Source organism: Somniosus microcephalus, unplaced genomic scaffold, assembly GCF_052327205.1.
Source record: "Somniosus microcephalus isolate GS21.2 unplaced genomic scaffold, FLI_Smic_1.0 unresolved_chr2, whole genome shotgun sequence".
In the NCBI taxonomy this organism is placed as follows: domain Eukaryota; kingdom Metazoa; phylum Chordata; class Chondrichthyes; order Squaliformes; family Somniosidae; genus Somniosus; species Somniosus microcephalus.
The window spans coordinates 80,202,559-80,228,488 of record NW_028225180.1 but is presented as its reverse complement, the minus strand read 5'-3'; the positions used below and the strand labels follow the sequence as shown (position 1 = coordinate 80,228,488).

General features: G+C 52.0%; 1 protein-coding gene across 1 annotated transcript in view; it reads right to left on the bottom strand.

The window, feature by feature from the left end:
* LOC147092877 (transforming growth factor beta-2 proprotein-like) overlaps positions 1-25,771 on the bottom strand; it is a 97,122-nt gene extending 71,351 nt beyond the window's left edge. Inside the window, exon 1 of the mRNA XM_085976154.1 lies at positions 25,580-25,771. Within this exon, the coding sequence (XP_085832280.1) occupies positions 25,580-25,679 (100 nt within the window). The 5' untranslated portion in view covers positions 25,680-25,771. The remainder of the gene's footprint in view (positions 1-25,579) is intronic.
* Between the last annotated feature and the right edge of the window lie 159 nt (positions 25,772-25,930).

The window sequence follows — 25,930 nt, the reverse complement described above, 5'->3', positions numbered from 1 at the left end:
AGCTTTACTCTGTATCTAACCCGTGCTGTACCTGCCCTGGGAGTGTGTGACGGGACAGTGTAGAGGGAGCTTTACTCTGTACCTAACCCGTGCTGTACCTGCCCTGGGAGTGTTTGATGGGACAGTGTAGAGGGAGCTTTACTCTGTATCTAACCCGTGCTGTACCTGCCCTGGGAGTGTTTGATGGGACAGTGTAGAGGGAGCTTTACTCTGTATCTAACCCGTGCTGTACCTGCCCTGGGAGTGTTTGATGGGACAGTGTAGAGGGAGCTTTACTCTGTATCTAACCCGTGCTGTACCTGCCCTGGGAGTGTTTGATGGGACAGTGTAGAGGGAGCTTTACTCTGTATCTAACCCGTGCTGTACCTGCCCTGGGAGTGTTTGATGGGACAGTGTAGAGGGAGCTTTACTCTGTATCTAACCCGTGCTGTACCTGCCCTGGGAGCGTTTGATGGGACAGTGTAGAGGGAGCTTTACTCTGTATCTAACCCGTGCTGTACCTGCCCTGGGAGTGTTTGATGGGACAGTGTAGAGGGAGCTTTACTCTGTATGTAACCCGTGCCTTACCTGCCCTGGGAGTGTTTGATGGGACAGTGTAGAGGGAGCTTTACTCTGTATCTAACCCGTGCCTTACCTGCCCTGGGAGTGTTTGATGGGACAGTGTAGAGGGAGCTTTACTCTGTATGTAACCCGTGCCTTACCTGCCCTGGGAGTGTTTGATAGGACAGTGTAGAGGGAGCTTTACTCTGTATCTAACCCGTGCCTTACCTGCCCTGGGAGTGTTTGATGGGACAGTGTAGAGGGAGCTTTACTCTGTATCTAACCCCATGCTGTACCTGCCCTGGGAGTGTGTGATGGGACAGTGTAGAGGGAGCTTTACTCTGTATCTCACCCGTGCCTTACCTGCCCTGGGAGTGTTTGATGGGACAGTGTAGAGGGAGCTTTACTCTGTATCTAACCCGTGCTGTACCTGCCCTGGGAGTGTTTGACGGGACAGTGTAGAGGGAGCTTTACTCTGTATCTAACCCCATGCTGTACCTGCCCTGGGGGTGTTTGATGGGACAGTGTAGAGGGAGCTTTACTCTGTATCTAACCCGTGCTGTACCTGCCCTGGGAGTGTTTGATGGGACAGTGTAGAGGGAGCTTTACTCTGTATCTAAACCGTGCTGTACCTGCCCTGGGAGTGTTTGGCAGGACAGTGTAGAGGGAGCTTTACTCTGTATCTAACCCGTGCTGTACCTGCCCTGGGAGTGTTTGATGGGACAGTGTAGAGGGAGCTTTACTCTGTATCTAACCCGTGCTGTACCTGCAATGGGAGTGTTTGATGGGACAGTGTAGAGGGAGCTTTACTCTGTATCTAAACCGTGCTGTACCTGCCCTGGGAGTGTTTGATGGGACAATGTAGAGTGAGCTTTACTCTGTATCTAACCCGTGCTGTACCTGCAATGGGAGTGTTTGATGGGACAGTGTCGAGGGAGCTTTACTCTGTATCTAACCCGTGCTGTACCTGCCCAGGGAGTGTTTGATGGGACAATGTAGAGTGAGCTTTACTCTGTATCTAACCCGTGCTGTACCTGCAATGGGAGTGTTTGATGGGACAGTGTAGAGGGAGCTTTACTCTGTATCTAACGCGTGCTGTACCTGCCCTGGGAGTGTTTGATGGGACAGTGTAGAGGGAGCTTTACTCTATATCTAACCCGTGCTGTACCTGCCCTGGGAGTGTTTGATGGGACAGTGTAGAGGGAGCTTTACTCTGTATCTAACCTATGCTGTACCTGCCCTGGGAGTGTTTGATGGGACAGTGTAGAGGGAGCTTTACTCTGTATCTAACCCGTGCTGTACCTGCCCTGGGAGTGTTTGGGACAGTGTAGAGGGAGCTTTACTCTGTATCTAACCCGTGCTGTACCTGCCCTGGGAGTGTTTGATGGGACAGTGTAGAGGGAGCTTTACTCTGTATCTAACCCGTGCTGTACCTGCCCTGGGAGTGTTTGATGGGACAGTGTAGAGGGAGCTTTACTCTGTATCTAACCCGTGCTGTACCTGCCCTGGGAGTGTTTGATGGGACAGTGTAGAGGGAGCTTTACTCTGTATCTAACCCGTGCTGTACCTGCCCTGGGAGTGTTTGACGGGACAGTGTAGAGGGAGCTTTACTCTGTATCTAACCCGTGCTGTACCTGCCCTGGGAGTGTTTGATGGGACAGTGTAGAGGGAGCTTTACTCTGTATCTAACCCGTGCTGTACCTGCCCTGGGAGTGTTTGATGGGACAGTGTAGAGGGAGCTTTACTCTGTATCTAACCCGTGCTGTACCTGCCCTGGGAGTGTTTGATGGGACAGTGTAGAGGGAGCTTTACTCTGTATCTAACCCGTGCTGTACCTGCCCTGGGAGTGTTTGATGGGACAGTGTAGAGGGAGCTTTACTCTGTATCTAACCCGTGCTGTACCTGCCCTGGGAGTGTTTGATGGGACAGTGTAGAGGGAGCTTTACTCTGTATCTAACCCGTGCTGTACCTGCCCTGGGAGTGTTTGATGGGACAGTGTAGAGGGAGCTTTACTCTGTATCTAACCCGTGCTGTACCTGCCATGGGAGTGTTTGATGGGACAGTGTAGAGGGAGCTTTACTCTGTATCTAAGCCGTGCTGTACCTGCCCTGGGAGTGTTTGATGGGACAGTGTAGAGGGAGCTTTACTCTGTATCTAACCCGTGCTGTACCTGCCCTGGGAGTGTTTGACGGGACAGTGTAGAGGGAGCTTTACTCTGTATCTAACCCGTGCTGTACCTGCCCTGGGAGTGTTTGATGGGACAGTGTAGAGGGAGCTTTACTCTGTATCTAACCCGTGCTGTACCTGCCCTGGGAGTGTTTGATGGGACAGTGTAGAGGGAGCTTTACTCTGTATCTAACCCGTGCTGTACCTGCCCTGGGAGTGTTTGATGGGACAGTGTAGAGGGAGCTTTACTCTGTATCTAACCCGTGCTGGAGCTGCCCTGGGAGTGTTTGATGGGACAGTGTAGAGGGAGCTTTACTCTGTATCTAGCCCGTGCTGTACCTGCCCTGGGAGTGTTTGATGGGACAGTGTAGAGGGAGCTTTACTCTGTATCTAACCCGTGCTGTACCTGCCCTGGGAGTGTTTGATGGGACAGTGTAGAGGGAGCTTTACTCTGTATCTAACCCGTGCAGTACCTGCCCTGGGAGTGTTTGATGGGACAGTGTAGAGGGAGCTTTACTCTGTATCTAACCCGTGCTGTACCTGCCCTGGGAGTGTTTGATGGGACAGTGTCGAGGGAGCTTTACTCTGTATCTAACCCGTGCTGTACCTGCCCTGGGAGTGTTTGATGGGACAGTGTAGAGGGAGCTTTACTCTGTATCTAACCCGTGCTGTACCTGCCCTTGGAGTGTGTGACGGGACAGTGTAGAGGGAGCTTTACTCTGTATCTAACCCGTGCTGTACCTGCCCTGGGACTGTTTGATGGGACAGTGTAGAGGGAGCTTTACTCTCTATCTAACCCGTGCTGTACCTGCCCTGGGAGTGTTTGATGGGACAGTGTAGAGGGAGCTTTACTCTGTATCTAACCCGTGCTGTACCTGCCCTGGGAGTGTGTGACGGGACAGTGTAGAGGGAGCTTTACTCTGTATCTAACCCGTGCTGTACCTGCCCTGGGACTGTTTGATGGGACAGTGTAGAGGGAGCTTTACTCTGTATCTAACCCGTGTTGTACCTGCCCTGGGAGTGTTTGATGGGACAGTGTAGAGGGAGCTTTACTCTGTATCTAACCCGTGCTGTACCTGCCCTGGGAGTGTGTGACGGGACAGTGTAGAGGGAGCTTTACTCTGTACCTAACCCGTGCTGTACCTGCCCTGGGAGTGTTTGATGGGACAGTGTAGAGGGAGCTTTACTCTGTATCTAACCCGTGCTGTACCTGCCCTGGGAGTGTTTGATGGGACAGTGTAGAGGGAGCTTTACTCTGTATCTAACCCGTGCTGTACCTGCCCTGGGAATGTTTGATGGGACAGTGTAGAGGGAGCTTTACTCTGTATCTAACCCGTGCTGTACCTGCCCTGGGAGTGTTTGATGGGACAGTGTAGAGGGAGCTTTACTCTGTATCTAACCCGTGCTGTACCTGCCCTGGGAGTGTTTGATGGGACAGTGTAGAGGGAGCTTTACTCTGTATCTAACCCGTGCTGTACCTGCCCTGGGAGTGTTTGACGGGACAGTGTAGAGGGAGCTTTACTCTGTATCTAACCCGTGCTGTACCTGCCCTGGGAGTGTTTGATGGGACAGTGTAGAGTGAGCTTTACTCTGTATCTAACCCATGCTGTACCTGCCCTGGGAGTGTTTGATGGGACAGTGTATAGGGAGCTTTACTCTGTATCTAACCCATGCTGTACCTGCCCTGGGAGTGTTTGATGGGACAGTGTAGAGGGAGCTTTACTCTGTATCTAACCCGTGCTGTACCTGCCCTGGGAGTGTTTGATGGGGACAGTGTAGAGGGAGCTTTACTCTGTATCTAACCCGTGCCTTACCTGCCCTGGGAGCGTTTGATGGGACAGTGTAGAGGGAGCTTTACTCTGTATCTAACCCGTGCTGTACCTGCCCTGGGAGTGTTTGATGGGACAGTGTAGAGGGAGCTTTACTCTGTATGTAACCCGTGCCTTACCTGCCCTGGGAGTGTTTGATGGGACAGTGTAGAGGGAGCTTTACTCTGTATCTAACCCGTGCTGTACCTGCCCTGGGAGTGTTTGATGGGACAGTGTAGAGGGAGCTTTACTCTGTATGTAACCCGTGCCTTACCTGCCCTGGGAGTGTTTGATAGGACAGTGTAGAGGGAGCTTTACTCTGTATCTAACCCGTGCTGTACCTGCCCTGGGAGTGTTTGATGGGACAGTGTAGAGGGAGCTTTACTCTGTATCTAACCTGTGCCTTACCTGCCCTGGGAGTGTTTGATGGGACAGTGTAGAGGGAGCTTTACTCTGTATCTAACCCCATGCTGTACCTGCCCTGGGAGTGTGTGATGGGACAGTGTAGAGGGAGCTTTACTCTGTATCTAACCCGTGCCTTACCTGCCCTGGGAGTGTTTGATGGGACAGTGTAGAGGGAGCTTTACTCTGTATCTAAACCGTGCTGTACCTGCCTTGGGAGTGTTTGATGGGACAGTGTAGAGGGAGCTTTACTCTGTATCTAACCCGTGCCTTACCTGCCCTGGGAGTGTTTGACAGGACAGTGTAGAGGGCGCTTTACTCTGTATCTAACCCGTGCTGTACCTGCCCTGGGAGTGTTTGATGGGACAGTGTAGAGGGAGCTTTACTCTGTATCTAACCCGTGCTGTACCTGCAATGGGAGTGTTTGATGGGACAGTGTAGAGGGAGCTTTACTCTGTATCTAACCGTGCTGTACCTGCCCTGGGAGTGTTTGATGGGACAATGTAGAGTGAGCTTTACTCTGTATCTAACCCGTGCTGTACCTGCAATGGGAGTGTTTGATGGGACAGTGTAGAGGGAGCTTTACTCTGTATCTAACCCGTGCTGTACCTGCCCAGGGAGTGTTTGATGGGACAATGTAGAGTGAGCTTTACTCTGTATCTAACCCGTGCTGTACCTGCAATGGGAGTGTTTGATGGGACAGTGTAGAGGGAGCTTTACTCTGTATCTAACCCGTGCTGTACCTGCCCTGGGAGTGTTTGATGGGACAGTGTAGAGGGAGCTTTACTCTATATCTAACCCGTGCTGTACCTGCCCTGGGAGTGTTTGATGGGACAGTGTAGAGGGAGCTTTACTCTGTATCTAACCTATGCTGTACCTGCCCTGGGAGTGTTTGATGGGACAGTGTAGAGGGAGCTTTACTCTGTATCTAACCCGTGCTGTACCTGCCCTGGGAGTGTTTGGGACAGTGTAGAGGGAGCTTTACTCTGTATCTAACCCGTGCTGTACCTGCCCTGGGAGTGTTTGATGGGACAGTGTAGAGGGAGCTTTACTCTGTATCTAACCCGTGCTGTACCTGCCCTGGGAGTGTTTGATGGGACAGTGTAGAGGGAGCTTTACTCTGTATCTAACCCGTGCTGTACCTGCCCTGGGAGTGTTTGATGGGACAGTGTAGAGGGAGCTTTACTCTGTATCTAACCCGTGCTGTACCTGCCCTGGGAGTGTTTGACGGGACAGTGTAGAGGGAGCTTTACTCTGTATCTAACCCGTGCTGTACCTGCCCTGGGAGTGTTTGATGGGACAGTGTAGAGGGAGCTTTACTCTGTATCTAACCCGTGCTGTACCTGCCCTGGGAGTGTTTGATGGGACAGTGTAGAGGGAGCTTTACTCTGTATCTAACCCGTGCTGTACCTGCCCTGGGAGTGTTTGATGGGACAGTGTAGAGGGAGCTTTACTCTGTATCTAACCCGTGCTGTACCTGCCCTGGGAGTGTTTGATGGGACAGTGTAGAGGGAGCTTTACTCTGTATCTAACCCGTGCTGTACCTGCCCTGGGAGTGTTTGATGGGACAGTGTAGAGGGAGCTTTACTCTGTATCTAACCCGTGCTGTACCTGCCCTGGGAGTGTTTGATGGGACAGTGTAGAGGGAGCTTTACTCTGTATCTAACCCGTGCTGTACCTGCCATGGGAGTGTTTGATGGGACAGTGTAGAGGGAGCTTTACTCTGTATCTAACCCGTGCTGTACCTGCCCTGGGAGTGTTTGATGGGACAGTGTAGAGGGAGCTTTACTCTGTATCTAACCCGTGCTGTACCTGCCCTGGGAGTGTTTGACGGGACAGTGTAGAGGGAGCTTTACTCTGTATCTAACCCGTGCTGTACCTGCCTTGGGAGTGTTTGATGGGACAGTGTAGAGGGAGCTTTACTCTGTATCTAACCCGTGCTGTACCTGCCCTGGGAGTGTTTGATGGGACAGTGTAGAGGGAGCTTTACTCTGTATCTAACCCATGCTGGAGCTGCCCTGGGAGTGTTTGATGGGACAGTGTAGAGGGATCTTTACTCTGTATCTAGCCCGTGCTGTACCTGCCCTGGGAGTGTTTGATGGGACAGTGTAGAGGGAGCTTTACTCTGTATCTAACCCGTGCTGCACCTGCCCTGGGAGTGTTTGATGGGACAGTGTAGAGGGAGCTTTACTCTGTACCTAACCCGTGCAGTACCTGCCCTGGGAGTGTTTGATGGGACAGTGTAGAGGGAGCTTTACTCTGTATCTAACCCGTGCTGTCCCTGCCCTGGGAGTGTTTGATGGGACAGTGTAGAGGGAGCTTTGCTCTGTATCTAACCCGTGCTGTACCTGCCCTGGGAGTGTTTGACGGGACAGTGTAGAGGTAGCTTTACTCTGTATCTAACCCGTGCTGTACCTGCCCTGGGAGTGTTTGATGGGACAGTGTAGAGGGAGCTTTACTCTGTACCTAACCCGTGCTGTACCTGCCCTGGGAGTGTTTGATGGGACAGTGTAGAGGGAGCTTTACTCTGTATCTAACCCGTGCTGTACCTGCCCTGGGAGTGTTTGACAGGACAGTGTAGAGGGAGCTTTACTCTGTATCTAACCCCGTGCTGTACCTGCCCTGGGAGTGTTTGATGGGGACAGTGTAGAGGGAGCTTTACTCTGTATCTAACCCGTGCTGTACCTGCCCTGGGAGTGTTTGATGGGACAGTGTAGAGGGTGCTTTACTCTGTATCTAACCCGTGCTGTACCTGCAATGGGAGTGTTTGATGGGACAGTGTAGAGGGAGCTTTACTCTGTATCTAACCCGTGCTGTACCTGCCTTGGGAGTGTTTGATGGGACAGTGTAGAGGGAGCTTTACTCTGTATCTAACCCGTGCTGTACCTGCCCTGGGAGTGTTTGATGGGACAGTGTAGAGGGAGCTTTACTCTGTATCTAACCCATGCTGGAGCTGCCCTGGGAGTGTTTGATGGGACAGTGTAGAGGGATCTTTACTCTGTATCTAGCCCGTGCTGTACCTGCCCTGGGAGTGTTTGATGGGACAGTGTAGAGGGAGCTTTACTCTGTATCTAACCCGTGCTGCACCTGCCCTGGGAGTGTTTGATGGGACAGTGTAGAGGGAGCTTTACTCTGTATCTAACCCGTGCTGTACCTGCCCTGGGAGTGTTTGATGGGACAGTGTCGAGGGAGCTTTACTCTGTATCTAACCCGTGCTGTACCTGCCCTGGGAGTGTTTGATGGGACAGTGTAGAGGGAGCTTTACTCTGTATCTAACCCGTGCTGTACCTGCCCTGGGAGTGTTTGATGGGGACAGTGTAGAGAGAGCTTTACTCTGTATCTAACCCGTGCTGTACCTGCCCTGGGAGTGTTTGATGGGACAGTGTAGAGGGAGCTTTACTCTGTATCTAACCCGTGCTGTACCTGCCCTGGGAGTGTTTCATGGGACAGTGTAGAGGGAGCTTTACTCTGTATCTAACCCGTGCAGTCCCTGCCCTGGGAGTGTTTGATGGGACAGTGTAGAGGGAGCTTTACTCTGTATCTAACCCGTGCAGTACCTGCCCTGGGAGTGTTTGATGGGACAGTGTAGAGGGAGCTTTACTCTGTATCTAACCCGTGCTGTCCCTGCCCTGGGAGTGTTTGATGGGACAGTGTAGAGGGAGCTTTGCTCTGTATCTAACCCGTGCTGTACCTGCCCTGGGAGTGTTTGACGGGACAGTGTAGAGGTAGCTTTACTCTGTATCTAACCCGTGCTGTACCTGCCCTGGGAGTGTTTGATGGGACAGTGTAGAGGGAGCTTTACTCTGTACCTAACCCGTGCTGTACCTGCCCTGGGAGTGTTTGATGGGACAGTGTAGAGGGAGCTTTACTCTGTATCTAACCCGTGCTGTACCTGCCCTGGGAGTGTTTGACAGGACAGTGTAGAGGGAGCTTTACTCTGTATCTAACCCCGTGCTGTACCTGCCCTGGGAGTGTTTGATGGGGACAGTGTAGAGGGAGCTTTACTCTGTATCTAACCCGTGCTGTACCTGCCCTGGGAGTGTTTGATGGGACAGTGTAGAGGGAGCTTTACTCTGTATCTAACCCGTGCTGTACCTGCAATGGGAGTGTTTGATGGGACAGTGTAGAGGGAGCTTTACTCTGTATCTAAACCGTGCTGTACCTGCCCTGGGAGTGTTTGATGGGACAATGTAGAGTGAGCTTTACTCTGTATCTAACCCGTGCTGTACCTGCAATGGGAGTGTTTGATGGGACAGTGTAGAGGGAGCTTTACTCTGTATCTAACCCGTGCTGTACCTGCCCAGGGAGTGTTTGATGGGACAATGTAGAGTGAGCTTTACTCTGTATCTAACCCGTGCTGTACCTGCAATGGGAGTGTTTGATGGGACAGTGTAGAGGGAGCTTTACTCTGTATCTAAGCCGTGCTGTACCTGCCCTGGGAGTGTTTGATGGGACAGTGTAGAGGGAGCTTTAATCTATATCTAACCCGTGCTGTACCTGCCCTGGGAGTGTTTGATGGGACAGTGTAGAGGGAGCTTTACTCTGTATCTAACCCGTGCTGTACCTGCCCTGGGAGTGTTTGGGACAGTGTAGAGGGAGCTTTACTCTGTATCTAACCCGTGCTGTACCTGCCCTGGGAGTGTTTGATGGGACAGTGTAGAGGGAGCTTTACTCTGTATCTAACCCGTGCTGTACCTGCCCTGGGAGTGTTTGATGGGACAGTGTAGAGGGAGCTTTACTCTGTATCTAACCCGTGCTGTACCTGCCCTGGGAGTGTTTGATGGGACAGTGTAGAGGGAGCTTTACTCTGTATCTAACCCGTGCTGTACCTGCCCTGGGAGTGTTTGACGGGACAGTGTAGAGGGAGCTTTACTCTGTATCTAACCCGTGCTGTACCTGCCCTGGGAGTGTTTGATGGGACAGTGTAGAGGGAGCTTTACTCTGTATCTAACCCGTGCTGTACCTGCCCTGGGAGTGTTTGATGGGACAGTGTAGAGGGAGCTTTACTCTGTATCTAACCCGTGCTGTACCTGCCCTGGGAGTGTTTGATGGGACAGTGTAGAGGGAGCTTTACTCTGTATCTAACCCGTGCTGTACCTGCCCTGGGAGTGTTTGATGGGACAGTGTAGAGGGAGCTTTACTCTGTATCTAACCCGTGCTGTACCTGCCCTGGGAGTGTTTGATGGGACAGTGTAGAGGGAGCTTTACTCTGTATCTAACCCGTGCTGTACCTGCCCTGGGAGTGTTTGATGGGACAGTGTAGAGGGAGCTTTACTCTGTATCTAACCCGTGCTGTACCTGCCATGGGAGTGTTTGATGGGACAGTGTAGAGGGAGCTTTACTCTGTATCTAACCCGTGCTGTACCTGCCCTGGGAGTGTTTGATGGGACAGTGTAGAGGGTGCTTTACTCTGTATCTAACCCGTGCTGTACCTGCCCTGGGAGTGTTTGACGGGACAGTGTAGAGGGAGCTTTACTCTGTATCTAACCCGTGCTGTACCTGCCCTGGGAGTGTTTGATGGGACAGTGTAGAGGGAGCTTTACTCTGTATCTAACCCGTGCTGTACCTGCCCTGGGAGTGTTTGATGGGACAGTGTAGAGGGAGCTTTACTCTGTATCTAACCCGTGCTGGAGCTGCCCTGCGAGTGTTTGATGGGACAGTGTAGAGGGATCTTTACTCTGTATCTAGCCCGTGCTGTACCTGCCCTGGGAGTGTTTGATGGGACAGTGTAGAGGGAGCTTTACTCTGTATCTAACCCGTGCTGCACCTGCCCTGGGAGTGTTTGATGGGACAGTGTAGAGGGAGCTTTACTCTGTATCTAACCCGTGCTGTACCTGCCCTGGGAGTGTTTGATGGGACAGTGTCGAGGGAGCTTTACTCTGTATCTAACCCGTGCTGTACCTGCCCTGGGAGTGTTTGATGGGACAGTGTAGAGGGAGCTTTACTCTGTATCTAACCCGTGCTGTACCTGCCCTGGGAGTGTTTGATGGGGACAGTGTAGAGAGAGCTTTACTCTGTATCTAACCCGTGCTGTACCTGCCCTGGGAGTGTTTGATGGGACAGTGTAGAGGGAGCTTTACTCTGTATCTAACCCGTGCTGTACCTGCCCTGGGAGTGTTTCATGGGACAGTGTAGAGGGAGCTTTACTCTGTATCTAACCCGTGCAGTCCCTGCCCTGGGAGTGTTTGATGGGACAGTGTAGAGGGAGCTTTACTCTGTATCTAACCCGTGCAGTACCTGTCCTGGGAGTGTTTGATGGGACAGTGTAGAGGGAGCTTTACTCTGTATCTAACCCGTGCTGTACCTGCCCTGGGAGTGTTTGATGGGACAGTGTAGAGGGAGCTTTACTCTGTATCTAACCCGTGCTGTACCTGCCCTGGGAGTGTTTGATGGGACAGTGTAGAGGGAGCTTTACTCTGTATCTAACCCGTGCTGTACCTGCCATGGGAGTGTTTGATGGGACAGTGTAGAGGGAGCTTTACTCTGTATCTAACCCGTGCTGTACCTGCCCTGGGAGTGTTTGATGGGACAGTGTAGAGGGAGCTTTACTCTGTATCTAACCCGTGCTGTACCTGCCCTGGGAGTGTTTGATGGGACAGTGTAGAGGGAGCTTTACTCTGTATCTAACCCGTGCTGTACCTGCCCTGGGAGTGTTTGATGGGACAGTGTAGAGGGAGCTTTACTCTGTATCTAACCCGTGCTGTACCTGCCCTGGGAGTGTTTGATGGGACAGTGTAGAGGGAGCTTTACTCTGTATCTAACCCGTGCTGTACCTGCCCTGGGAGTGTTTGATGGGACAGTGTAGAGGGAGCTTTACTCTGTATCTAACCCGTGCTGTACCTGCCCTGGGAGTGTTTGATGGGACAGTGTAGAGGGAGCTTTACTCTGTATCTAACCCGTGCTGTACCTGCCCTGGGAGTGTTTGATGGGACAGTGTAGAGGGAGCTTTACTCTGTATCTAACCCGTGCTGTACCTGCCATGGGAGTGTTTGATGGGACAGTGTAGAGGGAGCTTTACTCTGTATCTAACCCGTGCTGTACCTGCCCTGGGAGTGTTTGATGGGACAGTGTAGAGGGAGCTTTACTCTGTATCTAACCCGTGCTGTACCTGCCCTGGGAGTGTTTGATGGGACAGTGTAGAGGGAGCTTTACTCTGTATCTAACCCGTGCTGTACCTGCCCTGGGAGTGTTTGATGGGACAGTGTAGAGGGAGCTTTACTCTGTATCTAACCCGTGCTGGAGCTGCCCTGGGAGTGTTTGATGGGACAGTGTAGAGGGATCTTTACTCTGTATCTAGCCCGTGCTGTACCTGCCCTGGGAGTGTTTGATGGGACAGTGTAGAGGGAGCTTTACTCTGTATCTAACCCGTGCTGCACCTGCCCTGGGAGTGTTTGATGGGACAGTGTAGAGGGAGCTTTACTCTGTATCTAACCCGTGCTGTACCTGCCCTGGGAGTGTTTGATGGGACAGTGTCGAGGGAGCTTTACTCTGTATCTAACCCGTGCTGTACCTGCCCTGGAAGTGTTTGATGGGACAGTGTAGAGGGAGCTTTACTCTGTATCTAACCCGTGCTGTACCTGCCCTGGGAGTGTTTGATGGGGACAGTGTAGAGAGAGCTTTACTCTGTATCTAACCCGTGCTGTACCTGCCCTGGGAGTGTTTGATGGGACAGTGTAGAGGGAGCTTTACTCTGTATCTAACCCGTGCTGTACCTGCCCTGGGAGTGTTTCATGGGACAGTGTAGAGGGAGCTTTACTCTGTATCTAACCCGTGCAGTCCCTGCCCTGGGAGTGTTTGATGGGACAGTGTAGAGGGAGCTTTACTCTGTATCTAACCCGTGCTGTACCTGCCCTGGGAGTGTTTGATGGGACAGTGTAGAGGGAGCTTTACTCTGTATCTAACCCGTGCTGTCCCTGCCCTGGGAGTGTTTGATGGGACAGTGTAGAGGGAGCTTTGCTCTGTATCTAACCCGTGCTGTACCTGCCCTGGGAGTGTTTGACGGGACAGTGTAGAGGTAGCTTTACTCTGTATCTAACCCGTGCTGTACCTGCCCTGGGAGTGTTTGATGGGACAGTGTAGAGGGAGCTTTACTCTGTACCTAACCCGTGCTGTACCTGCCCTGGGAGTGTTTGATGGGACAGTGTAGAGGGAGCTTTACTCTGTATCTAACCCGTGCTGTACCTGCCCTGGGAGTGTTTGACAGGACAGTGTAGAGGGAGCTTTACTCTGTATCTAACCCCGTGCTGTACCTGCCCTGGGAGTGTTTGATGGGGACAGTGTAGAGGGAGCTTTACTCTGTATCTAACCCGTGCTGTACCTGCCCTGGGAGTGTTTGATGGGACAGTGTAGAGGGAGCTTTACTCTGTATCTAACCCGTGCTGTACCTGCCCTGGGAGTGTTTGATGGGACAGTGGGTCCCTGAGATGTGAAGTGTTTGATTCTGAAGGGCTGAGATGCCTTCACCTCGATCAGCCCAAATGTGTCCTTGCACAAAAACTGAATTCCAGGCCCTCAATTATCTCTTGATAATGATTAATCAATTTTCTAATTGCTAGGTGTTCAGTAACCCATTCTGCATACCTGCCACGTGACCCTGACCGTGGGCCCTGGGAACACGCCCTGACCGTGGGCCCTGGGTACAGGCCCTGACCGTGGGCCCTGGGAACAGGCCCTTGTGGTGTATGTAACCTGTTCCACCTTAAGAGAACTTAAGCCTGTTCCACCTTAAGAGATGTACTACTTTCTCTGGCTGCTGTATACGTAATACCGGTGGTGACCACCGGTATATAAGCACTGTGTAGTAATATTGTATTTAGTATAGTCCTGACCTCCAACCAGTAAAGACCTGTTGAACTTTAACCTTGTAGTCTGTGTTAGTAATTACAACTAGAACACACAGACTTAACAGTGGCGACGAGTCCGATTCTTACCCTGCGGCAGTTTATATCCACGGCGGCTTCATCCACAGAACGGACGTCGAAGAGAGGCTTCCACCCTCATCACCCTGCTGGAAGACACGTCGCGCGGCAGACATCGAGAAACCAGAGTGCAGAAGACATCCTGAACTCGAAGCCTCCATCAGCGGCTGTCAGCTATCTTCTTTCTACCTCGGTGGTGGGTAAGCCGGGCAGCGGCGCGACCAGAAAGTCGGCCGCGTTGGCTGTACAGACGGGGAGGGAAGACGGAGGAATAAGGGCGGTGAGATCGATCGCGACCGGAGATAAGGGCCGGGCCGCATTCGGGCCGAAAGGCGCAGCGCGGGGACATCAATCGCGGCTGGTGATAAGGGCCGGGCCGCATTCGGGCTAAAAAGGCGCAGCGTCTGGGGCAACTGAAGGCGCGAGAGCCGCGGTGAAGCGGAGACAGCGTCGGGGGATGGGTGAAGACCGCCAAGCGCGGGAAAACCGCCATTTTGTAGGCGGAGGACGAAGACAAGAGCGGGAAGCCGCCATCTTGGATGAAAATTAAAATAAATTAAATTGCAACGATGCCTAAACATGGGAACATTAATACCTTTGATAGCGACATCGAAGATTGGGCCATGTATGTAGAACGCATACAAAATTATTGTAAAGCAAATAAAATCCCAGATGAAGAGAAAGCACTAACATTATTAAACTTAATGGGTGCGAAGACATACGGGCAATTGAAACACCTTTTATCACCAGATGAACCGGCGGATAAGACGTTCGAGGAGATTGTTACTGTCCTGAAAAATCATCTAAACCCCACGCCGCTGATGCTAGCGGAACGATTTAAATTTTACAGCAGAATGCAGCTGAAGGATGAAAGCAATGCTGAATATTTAATGGAATTGCGTAAGCTAGCAAAGTACTGTCAGTTTGGAACGAGACTGACAGAGGCGCTACGAGATAAATTTGTGTGTGGTTTATTAAAAGAAGATACACAAAAGCGACTGCTCGAGGAGAATGAGGTGACGCTTGAGAAAGCGGTCACTATGGCAGCAGCACACGAAGCCGCAGCAAGAGGCATGGCAGTAATGCAGCTACGGTCACCGGAACTCAGTACAAATAAATTGGGTTTGAGTACTGTAAAATGTTATCGTTGTGGAAAGACAACACACGATCAGAACCAGTGTTGGTTTAAAAACCAAGAATGCAGAACGTGTGGCAGGCTTGGCCACATAGCTAAAGTATGCCGGTCAGGAAAGAAGACCAGCAACAAAAAGTCACCGCAAGGAAAATACATAAAGGTACACAAGGTGACAAAGAGCAGTTCGACCGAACAGAAGTCAGATTCAGACGCTAGCAGTAATGAACTGGGTAGCTTAAGAGTACACAACGTTGGTAAGGATGCAGATCTCCAGACAATTTGGGTCACCCTTCAGATAGCAGGAGTCCAAGTAAAGATGGAATTGGACACTGGATCGGCATTGACGGTCATGAATAAGAAAGATTACAAAAGGTTATTCCAACATATTCCCCTACGGGATACGGAGATTATATTGAAAACATACATGGGGCAAAGAGTGTACCCCATCGGAAAGATAGAGGTAAAAGTGGTCCACAAGGGCGAAGAAAGCCAAGTAATGGACTTATATGTGCTACCTGAAGGAGGTCCACCGCTACTGGGACGGGAGTGGATTAGGAAAATGAATATGGACTGGCACTCCTTGAAGGCACTAACGGTAGCTTCCGGGGAAACAGATGTCAAACCTAAACGATTGTCCAATATATTGGATGATGCTAAAGAGGTGTTCCAGCAGGGACTGGGAACACTGAGAGGAATTACGGCAAACATCAAGATTGATGAACATGCACACCCAAAATTTTTTAAAGCCAGACCGGTACCCTATGCAATATGACCTACTGTAGAAGCGGAACTGGAAGCGCTAGAACGTTCAGGTGTACTGTCTAAGGTAGATTGGAGTGAGTGGGCTACGCCCATTGTTCCCGTTATGAAACGTCCTTCGAGCAACAAGCCAGGAGAACCAGGGAAGGTTCGCATCTGTGGAGGTTTCAAAATCACCGTTAATCCGGTGCTTCACACGGTGCAGTATCCGCTTCCGCGGATTGAGGATATTTTTGCTTCGTTGTCTGGCGGGAAACACTTCACCAAGATAGACCTGGCGCAGGTGTACTTGCAGATGGAGGTTGAAGAAGAGTCACGCCAATACCTCACGATCAACACGCATCGAGGTTTGTACCGGTACAATAGGCTGGTTTTTGGAGTGGCATCGGCTCCAGCAATTTGGCAGAGGGCCATGGAGCAGGTATTACAGGGAATTCCAGGCACACAATGTTACCTGGACGATATTCTGATTACAGGTGATGGTGATGAAGAACACCTCGCAAACTTGGAACTGGTGCTCAACAGACTGAAAGAGTATGGACTTAGAGTTAATCGGCAGAAATGTGAGTTCTTCCAGAAGCGGATCTCGTACTGTGGTCATGTCATTGACCGGGAGGGGCTTCATAAGTCTCCTGACAAGATAGAGGCAGTTGTAAAGGCTCCTGCTCCGGATAATGTCTCTCAGTTGAGGTCGTTTCTAGGATTGATTAACTATTACCATAAATTTCTACCAAATCTATCCACTGTATTGCACCCGCTAAACACTCTTTTACAGAAGGGGGTACCATGGGAATGGAGCGAAAACTGTAAGAAGGCATTTCGCAAAAGCAAAGAATTGATCACCTCAGAGGAAGTGTTGGCTCACTTCAACCCGACACTGCCTATTCGGTTGGCTTGTGATGCTTCTCCATATGGTATTGGGGCAGTACTCTCACACAAGTTGCCAAACGGTACGGAAAGGCCAGTCGCGTTTGCATCCAGATCATTGACCTCCGCTGAGCGCAACTATGCACAGATCGATAGGGAGGCTCTCAGCCTTGTATGGGGAGTGAAGAAGTTTAATCATTACCTGCAGGGCCAAAAATTCACACTTCTGACAGACCATCAGCCGTTGGTATCCATTTTTAACCCTAAGAAGGGTGTTTCAGTGATGACAGCACAGCGTCTCCAGAGATGGTCCCTTTTCCTAGGGGCACATCAATATCAAATAGAATTCAAAGGTACGAAGCAGCATGGCAATGCTGATGGGCTGTCGCGCCTGCCACTACCTGAAGAAGAAGAAACGACGAAAGTTGACCCTGTTGAGTTATTTCATTCGACCATCATCGAGTGTTTACCAGTCACCAATGCAAGTATTGAAAGAGAAACCAGGAACGACCCGACACTGTCCAGAGTCTACGAGGTGACAGTGAAAGGATGGCCAACACGTGGTGATCCTCTGTTACCGGCATTCTCGGCAAGGCGAGACCAGCTGTCCGTCTGCCATGGTACTTTGATGTACGGGACAAGAGTGATTATTCCTCCCAAGTTAAGGGAAAGAGTTCTAAAAGAACTGCATGAAGGTCATCTGGGGGGAGTTAAGATGAAAAGTCTTGCTAGGGCTTATGTATGGTGGCCGGGTATTGACCAACAGATAGAGGAGTTGACGAAAAGCTGCGCTGGGTGCCAAAAAGTGCAAAATGCACCTCCGATCGCACCACTACACCCATGGGAATGACCTTCAGCCCCATGGCAACGCGTACATATTGACTTTGCTGTTCCATTCGTGGACTCCATGTTCCTAATTGCGGTGGACGCACATTCCAAATGGCCAGACGTGATCAAGATGAATACCACTACTTCAGAAAAGACAATTGCGGTGTTAAGAACAATATTCGCAAGGAACGGATTGCCAGAACAGATCTGTTCGGACAACGGACCACAGTTCGTGTCGGAAGAATTCCAAAAATTCTTAAAGAAGAATGGGGTGAAACATTATACCTCTGCCCCATATCATCCGGCGACAAACGGGTTGGCCGAGAGATTTGTCCAAACATTCAAAAAGGCAATAAAGGCCATGAACGATGATCAGATTCCGCTACAGCACAAGGTGGACAATTTCCTAATGGCATATCGAAACGCCGCTCATGCAGTGACTAACCAAAGTCCTGCCATGATGTTTTATAACATGAGGTTGCGGTCCAGGTTGGACTTGTTAAAACCAAATGTGCGGAGGGAAGTGGAAAACAAACAGTTCCGGCATATTAATAACAAGACCACTCGAAGTTTCGACGTAGGACAACCAGTGTTGGCAAGGGGCTATGGAAACGAAAAATGGCAGTCCGGAACAATTCGGGCCAGACAAGGACCTCTGATGTACACAGTAGATATTGGTAACAATGTGATAAGGCGTCATGCGGATCAACTGGTAGAATCAAGAGCAAGGGTTGAACCCATGGTTGCGACAGAGACAACTGTGGAAGACGTTAATGAACCTGAAGCATCTACCTCGGCAGGGAATGTACCTGATGATGATAACACCCAATGCATGGGAGACCAACTAGAGGAGTCACCTCAGCAACAGGAATCAGAGACCACTGAAAGGCGTTATCCAAACCGAATCAGAAGGCCTCCTGAGAGACTGAACCTTTGAACTGTTTATACCTGAAGTTATATATGTTATTATGTTATGTTAAATGGGGATATGACTGTTAAGCTAAAAAGGGAGGATTGTGGTGTATGTAACCTGTTCCACCTTAAGAGAACTTAAGCCTGTTCCACCTTAAGAGATGTACTACTTTCTCTGGCTGCTGTATACGTAATACCGGTGGTGACCACCGGTATATAAGCACTGTGTAGTAATATTGTATTTAGTATAGTCCTGACCTCCAACCAGTAAAGACCTGTTGAACTTTAATCTTGTAGTCTGTGTTAGTAATTACAACTAGAACACACAGACTTAACAGCCCTGACCGTGGGTCCTGGGTACAGGCCCTGACCGTGGGCCCTGGGAACACGCCGTGACCATGGGTCCTGGGTACAGGCCCTGACCGTGGGCCCTGGGAACATGCCCTGACCGTGGGCCCTGGGTACAGGCCCTGACCCCGGGCCCTGGATACACTCACTGACCCCGGGCGCTGGGGTACTCCAGAAATGCCTCCCATCTTTCTCCCGATGCGCAGGAGTACAAGAGGTGAGGGGTCAGTGGGAGTACAGGATGTGAGGGGTCAGCGGGAGTACATGAGGTGAGAGGTCAGCGGGAGTACAGGAGGTGAGGCGATGCAGATGCACTTTGGATGAATATCTGGGCAGATGGGAATTTACTGAGATCTTTGGACCGTCCTTGCCTCCGAGTCCTCGGTTACCATTTAACAGAGGATTAGTGCGAACTCTGAGCTCAAAGGTTGTACAGGGGTTGTATTAATCGTTAGTTCAGGACTGAAACCTTCCAGACAGTGACACCCCCTCACATTACGGGAGGTGGGGAGACCCCTACTCCTGTGCTCCCCCCTCCCAACAAACGCCCCAGATTATTGGGTTAGTGCTCCATGACTGCCGGTCATTCAGTGGGACTGCCAGCATTTCTGAGCCCGGGCCAAGCCTGGTCATCTCCGTGCCCACACACGCACGCCCCAGCAGAGGTCGCTGGATGGCGAATAGAAGCAGCAACCCTGGCAGATCACCGTCCCATCAAACACTCCCAGGGCAGGTACAGCACGGGTAAGATACAGAGTAAAGCTCCCTCTACACTGTCCCATCAAACACTCCCAGGGCAGGTACAGCACGGGTTAGATACAGAGTAAAGCTCCCTCTACACTGTCCCATCAAACACTCCCAGGGCAGGTACAGCACGGGTTAGATACAGAGTAAAGCTCCCTCTACACTGTCCCATCAAACACACCCAGGGCAGGTACAGCACGGGTTAGATACAGAGTAAAGCTCCCTCTACACTGTCCCATCAAACACACCCAGGACAGGTACAGCACGGGTTAGATACAGAGTAAAGCTCCCTCTACACTGGCCCATCAAACACTCACAGGGCAGGTACAGCACGGGTTAGATACAGAGTAAAGCTCCCTCTACACTGTCCCATCAAACACTCCCAGGGCAGGTACAGCATGGGTTAGATACAGAGTAAAGCTCCCTCTACACTGTCCCATCAAACATTCCCAGGGCAGGTACAGCACGGGTTAGATACAGAGTAAAGCTCCCTCTACACTGTCCCATCAAACACTCCCAGGGCAGGTACAGCATGGGCTAGATACAGAGTAAAGCTCCCTCTACACTGTCCCATCAAACACTCCCAGGGCAGGTACAGCACGGGTTAGATATAGAGTAAAGGTCCCTCCACACTGTCCCATCAAACACTCCCAGAGCAGGTACAGCACGGCTTAGATACAGAGTAAAGCTCCCTCTACACTGTCCCGTCAAACACTCCCAGGGCAGGTACAGCACATGTTAGATACAGGGTAAAGCTCCCTCTACACTGTCCCATCAGACACTCCCAGGGCAGGTACAGCACGGGTTGGATACAGAGTAAAGCTCGCTTTACACTGTCGCATCAAACACTCCCAGGGCAGGTACAGCACGGGTTAGATACAGAGTAAAGCTCCCTCTACACTGTCCCATCACACACTCCCAGGGCAGGTACAGCACGGGTTAGATACAGAGTAAAGCTCCCTCTACACTGTCCCATCAAACACTCCCAGGACAGGTACAGCACGGGTTAGATACAGAGTAAAGCTCCTTCTACACTGTCCCATCAAACACTCCCAGGGCAGATACAGCACGGGTTAGATACAGAGTAAAGCTCCCTCTACACTGTCCCATCAAACACTCCCAGGGCAAGTACAGCACGGGTTAGATACAGAGTAAAGCTCCCTCTACACTGTCCCATCAAACACTCCCAGGGCAGGTACAGCATGGGTTAGATACAGAGTAAAGCTCCCTCTACACTGTCCCGTCAAACACTCCCAGGGCAGGTACAGCACATGTTAGATACAGGGTAAAGCTCCCTCTACACTGTCCCATCAAACACTCCCAGGACAGGTACAGCACGGGTTAGATACAGAGTAAAGCTCCCTCTACACTGTCCCATCAAACACTCCCAGGGCAGATACAGCACGGGTTAGATACAGAGTAAAGCTCCCTCTACACTGTCCCATCAAACACTCCCAGGACAGGTACAGCACGGGTTAGATACAGAGTAAAGTTCCCTCTACACTGTCCCATCAAACACTCCCAGGGCAGATACAGCACGGGTTAGATACAGAGTAAAGCCCCCTCTACACTGTCCCATCAAACACTCCCAGGGCAGGTACAGCACGGGTTAGATACAGAGTAAAGCTCCCTCTACACTGTCCCATCAAACATTCCCAGGGCAGGTACAGCACGGGTTAGATACAGAGTAAAGCTCCCTCTACACTGTCCCATCAAACACTCCCAGGGCAGGTACAGCATGGGTTAGATACAGAGTAAAGCTCGCTCTACACTGTCCCATCAAACACTCCCAGGGCAGGTACAGCACGGGTTAGATATAGAGTAAAGCTCCCTCTACACTGTCCCGTCAAACACTCCCAGGGCAGGTACAGCACGGGTTAGATACAGAGTAAAGCTCCCTCCACACTGTCCCGTCAAACACTCCCAGGGCAGGTACAGCACGGCTTAGATACAGAGTAAAGCTCCCTCTACACTGTCCCGTCAAACACTCCCAGGGCAGGTACAGCACATGTTAGATACAGGGTAAAGCTCCCTCTACACTGTCCCATCAGACACTCCCAGGGCAGGTACAGCACGGGTTGGATACAGAGTAAAGCTCCCTTTACACTGTCGCATCAAACACTCCCAGGGCAGGTACAGCACGGGTTAGATACAGAGTAAAGCTCCCTCTACACTGTCCATCAAACACTCCCAGGGCAGATACAGCACGGGCTAGATACAGAGTAAAGCTCCCTCTACACTGTCCCGTCAAACACTCCCAGGGCAGGTACAGCACATGTTAGATACAGGGTAAAGCTCCCTCTGCACTGTCCCATCAGACACTCCCAGGGCAGGTACAGCACGGGTTGGATACAGAGTAAAGCTCCCTTTACACTGTCGCATCAAACACTCCCAGGGCAGGTACAGCACGGGTTAGATATAGAGTAAAGCTCCCTCTACACTGTCCATCAAACACTCCCAGGGCAGATACAGCACGGGTTAGACACAGAGTAAAGCTCCCTCTACACTGTCCCCATCAAACACTCCCAGGGCAGGGATACAGAGTAAAGCTCTATATGTGGAGAGAGTGGGATTGTTCTCCTTGGAGCAGAGAAGGTTAAGGGGAGATTTAATAGAGGTGTTCAAAATCACGAGGGGTTTCAATGGAGTAAATCAGGAGAAAGTGTTTCCAGTGGCAGGAGGGTCGGTAACCAGAGGACACAGATTGAAGATAATAATCGGCAAAAGAACCAGAGGGGGAGATGAGGAGAATGTTTTTACGTAGCGAGTTGTTGTGACCTGGAACGCGCTGCCTGAAAGGGCGGTGGAAGCAGATTCAATAGTAACCACTCAGCTCCTGACCTCATTACAGCCTTGGTCCAAACATGGACAAAAGAGCTGAACTCAAGAGGTGAGGTGAGAGTGACTGCCCTTGACATCAAGGCAGCATTTGATCGAGTGTGGCATCAAGGAGCCCTAGCAAAACTGAAGTCAATGGGAATCAAGGGGAAAACTCTCCATTGGTTGGAATCATACCTCGCACAAAGGAAGTTGGCTGTGGTTGTTGGAGGTCATTCATCTCAATCACATGACATCACTGCAGGAGTTCCTCAGGGCAGTGTCCTAGGCCCAACCATCTTCAGCTGTTTCATCAATGACCTTCCCTCCATCATAAGGTCAGAAGTGGGGATGTTCGCTGATGATTGCACACTGTTCAGCACCATTCGAGACTCGTCAGATACTGACGCAGTCCATGTCCATATGTAGCAAGACCTGGACAACATTCAGACTTGGGCTGACAAGTGGTAAGTAACATTTGCACCACACAAGTGCCAGGCAATGACCATCTCCAACAAGCGAGACTCTAACCATCTCCCCTTGACATTCAATGGCATTACCATCGCTGAATCCCCCACTATCAACATCCTGGGGGTTACCATTGATCAGAAACTGAACTGGACCAGCTATATAAATACTGTGGCTACAAGAGCAGGCCAGAGGCTGGGAATTCTGCGGCGAGTGTCTCACCTCCTGACTCCCCAAAGCCTTTCCACCATCTACAAGGCACAAGTCAGGAGTGTGATGGAATACTCTCCACTTGCCTGGATGAGTGCAGCTCCCAACAACACTCAAGAATCTCGACACCATTCAGGATAAAGCAGCCCGCTTGATTGGCACCCCATCCACCACCTTCAACATTCACTCCCTCCACCACCGGCGCACCGTGGCTGCAGTGTGGACCATCTACAAGGTGCACTGCAGCAACTTGCCAAAGCTCCTTCAACAGCACCTTCCAATCCCGCGACCTCTACCACTTAGAAGGACAAGGGCAGCAGACGCATGGGAACATCACCACCTACAAGTTCCCCTCCAAGCCACACACCGTTCCTTCACTGTCGCTGGGCCAAAATCCTGGAACTCCCTTCCTAACAGCATTGTGGGTGTACCTACACCATATGGACTGCAGCGGTTCAAGAAGGCGGCTCACCACCATCTTCTCAAGGGCAATTAGGGATGGGCACTAAATGCAGGCCTAGCCAGCGACGCCCACATCCCATCAATGAATAATACAAAAACATTTTTTTTTAAAGGGAATTGGATAAATACTTGAAAAGGAGAAATTTGCAGAGCTATTGGGAAAGAGCAGGGGGGAGTGGGACTAATTGGAGAGATCTTTCAAAGAGCCGGCACAGGCACGATGGGCTGAATGGCCTCCTCCTGGGCTGTCAGCAGCGCATCGAGCGAAGCAGGAAAGAGTTAATCCATTTTGGAAAGCTTTGTGGCTAATCTCGTGAGGGAATTGAGAGGCTTCCTGTTCTTACACTCTGGCCAGCGATCAAAGTCCGTGCCTCTCCTCTGCTCCCTCTCTCTCTCTCTCTCTCTCTCAAGATCCAGTTACCCTGTCCAGCTGATGCTCTCTGTCAGCGAGCCCCAGTGAGCTCCGCTCGGTCAGACAGTTGCGCAGGCGACCTCTTTCTTTGCCCGCAGCGGAGACACGAAGCCCGCTCCGGGCACGGACCTCCGGGACCAGCAGCCGCCGGCGAGATCGGAAAGGGCTTCGAGCTCTGTGCAACCGGGTGAGTTCCAGACTGCCTCCGTCGCTCGCCCCGGTGAGGCCTCGCCCGTACGGGAGACGGAGCCCGTCCCCCCTCCCAGCGCACAGCAGGTGAGCACAAGATTGCCGTTTAGTTAGGCGGACGGTATGTGTCGGTTGCCCCTGTCTCGGGCTCTCCTGCTCTATATTACACGGTGGAACCGGTTCCCCTCGATCGGAACACCCCCGCCCCCCGCCCTCGCTTTGGCTCCTCGTGTTTTAGGGCGCAGGCTGCCCCTCTGCCCCCGCGCCCCCCGAGATCGAGCTGGAACCTCAGCGGGCACCTCTCTTCATTCGTTTTTTTCTCCCCTGTCCTCTTCTGATTTCCTCGCTGTGGGGGCTCCGTGGCCCCTTCCCTACGCCTTTACCTCCCGCGAACCTCGACTGGACAGTGCCGGCGGGCTATTCGACCGAGTGGGGGATTGCAGCCCAGCAGTGTTAGAGGAAAGAAAGAAAGACTTGCATTTCTCCAGCGCCTTTCACCACCTCAGGACGTCGCAAAGCGCTTCACAGCCAATGAAGCACTTTTTGAAGTGTAGTCACTGTTGTAATGTGGGAAAAGCGGCAGCCAATTTGCGCACAGCAAGCTCCCACAAACAGCACTGTTTTTAGGTGTTGGTTGAGGGATAAATATTGGCCCCAGGACACCTGGAGGGGGAATGCCCCCTGCTCTTCTTTGAAGTAGTATCATGGGGTGTTTTACATCCACCTGAGAGAGCAGATGGGGCCTCGGTTTAACGTCTCAACCGAAAGACGGCCCCTCCGACAGTGCAGCACTCCCTCAGTACTGCCCCTCCGACAGTGCGGCGCTCCCTCAGTACTGCCCCTCCGACAGTGCGGCGTTCCCTCAGTACTGCCCCTCCGACAGTGCGGCGCTCCCTCAGTACCGCCCCTCCGACAGTGCGGCGTTCCCTCAGTACCGCCCCTCCGACAGTGCGGCGCTCCCTCAGTACCGCCCCTCCGACAGTGCGGCGCTCCCTCAGTACTGCCCCTCCGACAGTGCGGCGCTCCCTCAGTACTGCCCCTCCGACAGTGTGGCGCTCCCTCAGTACTGCCCCTCCGACAGTGCGGCGCTCCCTCAGTACTGCCCCTCCGACAGTGCGGCGCTCCCTCAGTACTGACCCTCCGACAGTGCGGCGCCCCCTCAGTACTGCCCCTCCGACAGTGTGGCGCTCCCTCAGTACTGCCCCTCCGACAGTGCGGCGCTCCCTCAGTACTGCCCCTCCGACAGTGCAGCGCTCCCTCAGTACCGCCCCTCCGACAGTGCGGCGCTCCCTCAGTACCGTCCCTCCGACAGTGCGGCGCTCCCTCAGTACTGCCCCTCCGACAGTGCGGCGCTCCCTCAGTACTGCCCCTCCGACAGTGCGGCGTTCCCTCAGTACTGCCCCTCCGACAGTGCGGCGCTCCCTCAGTGCTGCCCCTCCGACAGTGCGGCGCTCCCTCAGTACTGCATTGGGAGTGTCAGCCTCGATTTTTGTGCCCAAGTCTCTGAAGCGGGGCTCGAACCCACGGTTAAGGGGGGGGTTACCAATTGTGCGACTGTACGGTTTCCGTGGCCCCCACCCCACCAATCCTTTACCTCCCTCGTTCTTCGCCTGCGAGCCTCGAACGGCCCGTGCCGCTGACCTATTCGACCGCGTGGCGAATTGCAGTCCGGCAGGGTGAATTGCGCGATCCATATTGGGATCAAGAGAGTGGGGGGGGAGAAGAGGCAAAAGTGAGCTCCTAATGGCGAAGGGAGTTGGTGGAGTGGAGGTCGTGTTGTCTTGCTTGAGTGACAGGACATGTGTGGCCACCCAGTCCGTGTCACACTCTTGTTGTAATGGAAACAGTTCGCAGGTGTGACCTTTGACACGGCCTTTCATCAGTCCGACTGTGTCCCAGTCCGGGCCGTGCGCTCTGTACTTTATATAGACCCAGCACCAAGTTT